The 10,016-nt window shown below is 38.7% G+C and overlaps 1 protein-coding gene across 1 annotated transcript in view; it reads left to right on the top strand.

Annotated features, from left to right (window-relative positions):
• Nucleotides 1-10,016, top strand: part of KIAA1211L (KIAA1211 like) — a 52,488-nt gene that overhangs the window by 39,564 nt on the left and 2,908 nt on the right. Inside the window, exons 9-10 of the mRNA XM_015831285.1 lie at nt 4,316-4,500; nt 9,671-9,818. Of these exons, the coding sequence (XP_015686771.1) occupies nt 4,316-4,500; nt 9,671-9,818 (333 nt within the window). The remainder of the gene's footprint in view (nt 1-4,315; nt 4,501-9,670; nt 9,819-10,016) is intronic.

Genomic DNA, 10,016 nt, shown 5'->3' with positions numbered 1-10,016 from the left:
GAGAAAAGGTGGCGGAACTCAAACCTGGCCACGCCCTCATCAAACCCTAGGACCGCCCCTTTAGAGAACAGGAATGCAAGTAAAATTTGGGAGGGGCTATTTCCGGTGTGGGAGGGGCTATTTCCGGTGCGGCCGGCCCGGAAAAAGGTGCCGGAACGCGGTTCCGCCGCGTTCCGGCTGAAAAAAAGCCCTGCCAATGGTAGATTTTAAGCTTTATTATTAACTAGCTGTACCCAGCCATGCGTTGCTGTGGCTCAGTCTGGTAAAAGCGTGTGTTGCTTTTACGTCCAACAGATGGCGCTGTTTTTCAAAAAAAGCATGTTTTTACCTGTCACAGGTGTGACATCTATATAATCTTATCTATATCTATCTTTCTATAAATAAAAATGTAAATGTTCATTTGTTCAAAATCTTAAATCTCCGAAAGTTCTTCACCAATTGCTTTGAAATTTTGATACAACGTTGCATTTGAATATGCACGTGTTGTTATATACCTACTATTATATAGATGTCACACCTGTGACAGGTAAAAACATTTAACCTGTCTGAGCCACAGTAATGTGTGGCCGGGTACAGCTAGTATATAAATAAAAATGTAAATGTTCATTTGTTCAAAATCTTAAATCTCCGAAAGTTCTTCACCGATTGCTTTGAAATTTTGATACAACGTTGCATTTGAATATGCACGTGTTGTTATATACCTACTATTATATAGATGTCACACCTGTGACAGGTAAAAACATTTAACCTGTCTGAGCCACAGTAATGCGTGGCCGGGTACAGCTAGTATATAAATAAAAATGTAAATGTTTGTTTGTTCAAAATCTTAAATCTCCGAAAGTTCTTCACCGATTGCTTTGAAATTTTGACACAACGTTGCATTCGAATATGCACGTGTTTGCATATACCTATATTATATATATGTCACACCTGTGACAGGTAAAACATGCTTTTTTTTGAAAAACAGCGCCATCTGTTGGACGTAAAAGCATCACACGCTTTTACCAGACTGAGCCACAGCAATGCAGGGCTGGGTACAGCTAGTTTTCATATATAAAAACACGCGCGTATTCAAATGCAACGTTGTGTCAAAATTTCAAAGCAATCGGTGAAGAACATTCGGAGATTTAAGATTTTGAACAAACGAACATTTACATTTTTATTTATATAGATTAATAGATTAAAGAAAACAAAATTTAAGGCATAATATAAAAAGCAGACATACCAAGCAAAAAAATACCCAAATCTCTTGCAAACTGTCAGAAGCTCCTTAACAATGACAGCAGAGATACCCAAGGATGATCAGTTTCCATAGAATTCAATGCTAGGTTTTGTGCAAAAGCTTCCAACATAAAGGCTACCTGTAGTTAGTACTAGGGTTTTTATTAAAATCTGGCACCATGATTTCATGGACCTATGGTCACAAGCCTGCAAGATCTGATCTTGACCAGGTAGCACATAATGGAAACCGAAAGTCTGAGACTTTCAATAATAAAAAAAGCTTTGCAGTTGTGTGAAGATCCCCCCCCCCCCGCCCCAGCAAGCAAGAGTGAAAAACAAGCAGGTTAGCTCAGAATAAGTTCTAGCCTTGTCTTAATATGAAGGAGAAATCAAAACAAGTAACTAAAGTCAAAATACAATGGTCTTCCACATTGGCACCAAATCTACTCCCTTCCTTGAAAAGCAGGAAAGCTAAGTTTAGCTCAGTCAGTTCAGTCCTTTCCAAACTATTTTTCTTTATGAAATTTGTTTCTAAGGCCCTTTAGTCTTAACTGATAAGTAAGTGATGAGGAGGATGAGGATGTTATCCCTTAAATTGTATCTGACTCTTGGTAATTTTATGGGGCAGGTTTCTCCATGTTTTCTGATCCTGCACTACTTGATAAGTAAGTAGTTATCATAAACAGCAGATCAAATCACAAGTTACACATTTATGATGAATAGTCATAGATAGATAGTTTCTCCTCCTTTCTCCCAGATACGGGAGAAACTTCTCCACAAGTTGCGCAGCATTTCAGCCTCCAAAGTGCTTCAGAGTTCATGGGAGGCAAAATATAACACCTGCCTGCAATATTTTGAACTAGATGTGCTTTTCCCAGTGTAGAGCAGCTGTTTGCCACAACTTTCCAAAGTACAATTTGCAAGCAAAGACTATATTTATTTATAGTTTGTGTGTTTAATTTGTGTGTTTAATCTGACAGTTTAATACTTCATTTTTAATAAAAATAAACATTGGAATATACACTTAATGCTGAAAGCATAATAGTATTTAAGTTATAACAGATGATTGACTGGCATTCTGAAATGAAACCAATAGGTCTTTATTGTAAACACATCAAAAGAACTGAGTTGCTTTTGTTGAATAGTGAAACATCTGCTGGTTAAATGAAAGTTATAGATCTAATATGACTGGTAGCTTCTTGCCCAACTGAGAAGAAATTAATACAGAAGTACTGTTTTTTTCATTCTGATCTTGGAGTGGAAAGTTTGTATGGAAGCCAGTTGATTTTTTTTTCTCAATTCCGTCATCAATAGATGCACTTGATTGATAGCCAGCCGCACCAACAGGCTGAAGAACAGTTTCTACCCATGAGCTGTCAGACTCCTGAATGGGAAATAACTCCATGTATGATAGACTTGCGGGGCCGGCACATTGTGCAACAAGTTCACGTGGTGTAATAAGATTGTGTGTTGTTGTCAGTGTGAGTTGTGTCCGGGGGTGTGTGTACGAAGGGAGGCTTAGCCAATCTCATTGTACACATATTGTACTTTGACAATAAAGGTTGATTTGATTTGTGGGTTTATGGTAAGCCTGTATGACTTTCCAAACAAAGCACAAATTCCATAGAAGACAAAGACAGAGCTTTTATTCTACAGATATTTCAAAAACAAGGTTGTGGATCTTGCTCAGTTTGATAATAATGGCTGTTTGTTTTAGAAAAGCTTATTGGGTTTGTATTGATAAAGGTTCCAAAGCCAAGAAAACATTTTTTTATATACTTCTCATTTCTACTTTGTAAGGCATTGCTTTCCTTGATATTTAAGAACATTAAAGGGAGAATGGATTCTAAAATATTTTGACTCCTAACAAATGCAAGTTTTATAGTATGTACCCACTTGATTCATTCACACACATGCAGCTGCCCAGAAATGTTTTGGAGTCAGGCCATTCCTAAATCTAATAAATACATCAATAAAAGATTACGCTGCTTTTGTGTATTGAAAATCTGGGACAAACGTACTTGTTTTTATTCTGGGTTCAATAAATGTTTTTGGTAAGTTGGTTGCAAGAATAGTTTGTTGAGACAAATCTAAAATTACATAAAATACAAATACTGTGTTCAAAATTGCCATTCTCCTTCTTCAACCATTTAGTCTGTGACTGACTCAAAACATACAGCATGTTACAAGGTACCCCAGAATATGTAATTTGAGGGTTATAGGATAATAGGATAAGAGAACAGCCCTTATTCCATAAATCATGGATCAAGAATTCCTGAGCTCTTATCTATTTATGGAAATTACCACAAGTCCCATCCAGTTGCTTTAACTCTAGTTTCTAGTATCAGTGTGAATTATCTCCTTTACTATAGTCTGTGTAAAGAATTTATTAAAATCTCAATAACTGACCTGAAAGGAAGTCCAGATCAGAGGTGCAACTATACATAATGACATTTTCTGGAAGAGGTAAGTTCTATGAACTTCTGTTGTTCTTGCTTCTTTTACTTCTTCTGGCTCTGAATAACTGCGGCTGTAGAAGAACAGCAACTATTTTCTCTATATCTGCAGTGTCTACTTTGACATTATAATGTTTGACATTATCAACATCACCATTGTCATCTCAGTATATATGACTGCCCATCTCAAGTTCATGACTCTGGGCAACTAACAATAATTAAAGTCATATAAAAAATAAAAACAAACAACATGTAATTTGCAACTAGGGAGAAAACAAATTCACCCATACGAAATCAATATGACTAGAGCATGGGTTCAGCCATGCCTTCAGATCCCCAGCCATTGTGACAAAACCATGTCTTTAGGACCATATGAAAGGACAACAGGGTCTGGGTGCTCTAATCTTGGGGGGTGAGTATGTGAAATGATACACCTACATCAGCTCTGGATTTCTTAGCTTGGCATGTATGTGATGTTTGATGTATGTGAATATTTCTCTTTAGAAATACTGCTAGACATTTGTAAGGTTTACAAGACAAGGTTTGCTCTTTTTTTTTAAACTTTGTGCCTTGGGAAGATGGTTCTAAAAGGCAAGGAGAACCCATTATAATAATCTTCCTAAATCTTATTTCAACAGAGACAAGTGTGTTTCCTCCTGTGACTGTTACAGATTATGGAAGAACAGCTGAAATGCCAGCTTGGATTAGCATAGCAAAGCAAAAGCAAAAGATTGTTGAACAAGACCTTAGCAAAGAAGAGAAGCCAGAGGAACAGGATAAAGCAGATGCCGAAAAACAAATAAAAGAGAAGAAAACAATGGAGGTATGTAGTTTACCACTGATTGATTGGTGTGTGTCATCTCACTGGCAGTTCTTTCAGTTTTGTTGATCAGTCCTCTAAGCCTTGATACACTCTTTAATCAAACAAGCTAAACCTGTTCTGCTTCGGAGAATTCAGCCAGTAATGACATCTCTGTCATGAAGCTGTGGTTATTTATTTTTTATGTTATGGGGAAATTATGAGGAAATGGTGTATCAATTTATATTCCTTACAGCAGTGACCCCCAACCTTTTGGGCACCAGGGACCGGTCCCATGGGGAGATGTTTTTCTTCAGACTGGCGGGGGCATGGTGGACCAGGGTTGGGGACCCTGCCTTACAGTTTGGTCAGGTTGGTTAGGAATCTGAATTTTCCTTATAAGCCAAACTCTTTAGTTATTAATAGTTTAATATAAACCATTCCTTTCCTCTCTTAGCATTCACACAGATAAATGCAGTATGTCCCAGGTACATGCAGGAAAACAAACCTTTATGACATCATACAAAGCTCTTCTGATGCTGAGTGAGAACCCTGCTTCTGATGGCCTGTCACTTTCTATTCCAGTTGAATATGTATTCCAACCTATCCCAAACTTTGAATTTTCCAAATGTGTCTGCCTTATTGTGATTAGGGATAAACCAGTCTGTTTTTCAACTGAGACACTTTTACATATATTTCCACTTATTCTGTATAAATGTAGCTTTGTGAATATTAAAATGATCTTTTATTAGATATTTTACTGCTTTCATTGTCTATGGAGATTCTCAGTCATCCATGTCATGGTTGTCCCAAAGGTGCTTTTTCAAGAGGCAACTGAACTTGTTTTTTCTTTGAACAAAACTTTCTTTGAAAAAAACTGAAGAAGCTTCTTGGATGAGAAGGGAAATGTCTTCAAAGAAAAAACAAGAAAGTCCAGTTGCCTCTTAAAAAAGAACCTTTGGGACGACTTCTTTCATTCTGCAAGTGTGTATCTGTTGAACACTTAAATAAAAATTCAAATTAGGCACCAATGTTAAGTTGAAATCTCAAGTGTGTCACTTTTGAATGTTGCTATTATAACCAAGACAGCATAAGCTGAACATTTTAGAATGAGTTGTTTATACTGATAATTGTCAATATAAAATTGCTCAGCTGTACATGCATATGTATGTCATTGTGGAAAAAATGCCCACTTTAAATCAGGAATCAAAACAATGTAAATCATGCCACCTTTACAGTCGGAATGTAAAATCTTATAATGTATAAGATACCCTTACTATGATCTGCCCTCTAAATTCCATATTCTCACAAAGGCTCCAATTCCCTTCTTTATTAATACTAGCACTTTCTAACAAAAATAGTGTCCTCTATTGTAGTGTTTCCTTGTATATCTCACCAAACTATTCTCATTTGGATGTGCAAAAAAGTAGCAAGAAATAGCAAGCCAAAGATATTAAAGCTAGAAGATAAGAAAAAGAAATGGAATTTTATCTAAAATTATGTTTCATACCACAATTCTTGATATCCCTACATACTTTTTTACCTTTGCAAACCATCCTTGCTTCTATGACAGTGGTGGCGAACCTATGGCACGGTGGCGAACCTATGGCACTCGGAGCCCTCTCTGTGAGCACGCGCGCCGTGACCTCAGTCCTAAGCCTTCAGCTGGGTTTTATAAAACCTTTTTGCTTTAGGCCTCTGCCGCCGTGTGCAAAAAAAAAAAAAAAAGGTTCAATCAGTCAATTTCAACTTCTCGCGGGAAAAAAAAAGATCTTGCAAAGTTGAGATTTTTTGATTGAACTTTTTAGTCCCACCCAGTCTGCCGTTACCACCGCAGCCACGCCCACCCAATGGGCCACACCCACCCGGCACTCGACGATGCATAAGTGGGCTTTGGGTTGCAGTTTGGGCACTCGGTCTCTAAAAGGTTCGCCATCACTGTTCTATGATCTTCATATAGAGTCAGTTTGGTCTAGTAGTTAAGGCACTAGACTAGAAAACAAGAGGCTGTGAGTTCAAGTCCCACCTTAGCCATAAAAGTCAGCGTGGGCTACTCACTCTCTATGAGCCTTACTCACCTCCCAGGGTTGTTGTGGGGAAAATAGGAGGAGGAAAATATGTTGGATATGTTTGCTGCCTTGAGTTATTTGTAAAAATAATAAATAAATATAAATATATTAATTTATTTTCTGACCTCTCTTTTGGGATCAACCCAACCATGATTTTATTGTTTTTTCCATTGTTCTAAATCCATTTGCTTTTTCTTCAAATATTTTTGTAATTCAATCCTCGATCATTCTCTCTATATCAGGGATCCCCAACCCCCAGTCAGTGGAATGGGACCAGTCCGCAGCATGCCAGCAACCGGTCTGCACAAATAAGCAAAGCCCTATCTGCGGGATGCAGGCAGCACACAAAACCACACCCCCTCCAGTCCGTGGAAAAATCTCTCTCCATGGAACCGGTCCCTGGTGCCCAAAAGGTTGGGGACCTCTGCTCTATATGATTAAAATACGTCTTTCATATTTAGTGACTCTAACTTCTATTCAGATTCATTAATCATTCATTCATGATCCTCTTCTTGCTTTACCATACAGACAAAATTATACTAAATTAGTGTTCTTTTTCTTTTTAGATGTCCAAAAATCTTAAAAAGTGTTAAAATCATAAACAGCATTGACATCCTTTGATAGTATGCACTGAAAGTATATTTACTCCCTCAAATACTGTTTTGCATCTATACTTTACAGTTAATTCTTAGCAGGAATTATGTGTGTATATATGTATGGGTGTATTTCATTTACACATAAACTATTCAACAATACCTAATAGGTTGAGAACTTTGTCTCATTTAAGTACACAAAATCTACATACTGTATTTGAAATGAACAACTTGTATCCTTTGCTATAAATTATACTCCCTAGGCCTAGGCTATTAAACACCACAGTTCATAACCATACTTTCTCCATCCTAGCATAAATAGTACAACTTCTTCTTTTCTTTTTCTTTTTTGCATTACTCTTCTATGCTTGTTTGGTTTATACAATTTATGTGGCTGCCCATCTTGAGTAAAACCAAAACCAACAGCAATGCAAAATAATGATAAAATCTACATCACATCAATATATACAGTAAGGCACCAAGGTCCAAAATAAGTCCTTTTCCTCTTACAGATCAATAACAAGAAGTTAGCCAACAGATTTATCTAAGAACCAGTCTTCAAGGTTTGAGGAAAAAGCCAGATCTTTTGCACTTTATGTAAAACTAACAAGCTGAGAGCTCTCCAGATCTTTGCAAGGGGTGGGGATATTGTTCCCCAGGATAGATGCTACAAAAGAGAAGACACATGTCTTGAGTTCTGCCAGGACTACTTAATATAAAGACCCAAAGTATCCTACTATGACAGATCTGATGAAGTGAACAGAAACAATTAGGGAAAAGCTGTCCCACAAATAAAGTCCCCACAGGATTTTATAGAAGACAGCCAGCATCTTGAAGTTCATCAAGAGCCAGTGCAGTTCATACAGTCCTAATAATACATGAGCATATCATGAGATGTCCAAGACTATCTTTGCTGCCAAAGTAGTTGAGTCTTTCAATTGCTCTTCAACAGCAGTCACACATATGGAACAGGATGTCAGGTCCCAAGAATCAAGTTATCATGTAATGATTCTTCTAAGCACATTTTTTTCACACCTATAGACAGAATCTTGCCAAGCTAAAGCAAACTACTCCCTACGTGAAACATATACTCTGGGAACTATTAGAGAGGGGCTGTTTTTAGTCTCTTTCTCTCACACAAATGATCTGAACTGAGTTGCCTCTTACTCTTCTCCAATGTGCTCCCTCCCTAAGAATCCAGACTACATTCCATCACATATTATACTAGTTCAAATGTGGGATCACTAGGGCATGATCTAGAAATTGGCACCCAAAGTGCATTTCTGAAAAGGCCTCTGGGCCATGGCAGGGCCTCTGAGTCCAAGAAATCCCCAAATTGTGTACCAACACTATCTGGGGGGATGTAACTCTATTTAAAGTTAGATAGAAAAAAATGGGGGCAGGGATGCAGCCAGGTGGGCTTACTAAGGTTGACCCAAACAGCCTCCAAACACTGAAAAATATATCGACAGAATCATTTAGGTACCTGGATAACTGGATATCACCAGTGTCCTCACTTATGTTATTGGATGCCCTTACCCAGTGGCTTCATATAGATGTTTAATATAGATGGGGGAAAAGTAGACCCCTGAAGCATTTCACACAGCAGGGATCTAGAACTAGACCTTCTACTGCAGTGGTGGCAAACCTATGGCACGCGTGCCAGAGGCGGCACTCAGAGCCTTCTCTGTGGCCATGTGCACCGTCGTCCCAGCCCCGCCTCGGCCCCCTCACCAGCAGCTCCCCTGGAGGAGAGTCGCCCCTGAGCATGGCCCACGTGGAGCAGTGCAGCCAAGGACATGGCAGCCAGGCCCCATCGCACACAGTTGATGCTGTGGGGCATGGGCAGAGAGCTTGGCTGCCATGGCGCTGCTGGGCCACCATGGTGATCGGCGGGCTGTGGAGGCAGTGAGTGGCCTTGTGGGCAGGTGGGGCGGATGGGGGCAGGGGTGGGGCTGGTTTTTGGGCACTCGGTCTCTAAAAGGTTTGCCATCACTGTTCTACTGTAACCAACTGGAATTGGCCCTGGAGAAAAGAGAAGAACCACTGTAATAGTACACCTCCCACTCCCAATCCTCAGAGCTGTACTGTGTTGATGGTATCAAAAGCTGCTGAGAGATAAAGGAGGGCTGCAATGGATATATAACTCCCATCCCAATCCCACCAAAGATTATCAATTGTCTTCTCATTAATATAATTAGGTCTGAAACTTGACTGAAAAGGCTCCAAATCATAAATTTGAAAAGGAATAAGCAACTCCTTTTACCTGATCTAGCAGGGTTATAATAGTTGTTGATAAATCTGTCTTCCATTAATTAAATTCCAATTATCAAGACTTATGATAATAAATTCCACAGGTCCATTACATGTGAAGAGTGCAGCAACTGTAATATGTAACAAGATAATTTCAAAGATGAGCAGGAGACCCACCTCTGCTGTTTACTTATATGTTGTTTGTTAACTACACTCATATTCTCTTTCCGAAATAATTATTTAAAACTTTACTAATTGTCTCTTTGTACTTTTATTTAGGAAGTGGTAAGGCAACAGTCAGATTTGCCTCAGAATATAGTGTCACCTTCCCCATTCACAGCTTCTGTTGGAGAAACAAAGAAAGAGACAAACCTGGAAATGCAAGACTCTTCACTAAGAAATAGCTCGTCGTCCCATCAGAACCCTGGTATGAAAAAAAGTAGGCTACTATTGTTCCACAGTATGCAGGGACTTGTACTAAGCCATAATAGGATTAGGCTTTGGCTTGGCATGCAGTATCAATTCGACCAATTGTGGGTAATTAAAAAAACTGTGGTTAAACAAACATGAGAGAAGCAACCTAAAACTAAGGAGAAACTTCCTGACAGTTAGAACAATTCACCAG

This window comes from Protobothrops mucrosquamatus, unplaced genomic scaffold, assembly GCF_001527695.2.
Source record: "Protobothrops mucrosquamatus isolate PMUCROS unplaced genomic scaffold, P.Mucros_1.0 scaffold_19, whole genome shotgun sequence".
NCBI classification, from domain to species: domain Eukaryota; kingdom Metazoa; phylum Chordata; class Lepidosauria; order Squamata; family Viperidae; genus Protobothrops; species Protobothrops mucrosquamatus.
This window is presented reverse-complemented; position numbering and strand designations above follow the sequence as displayed.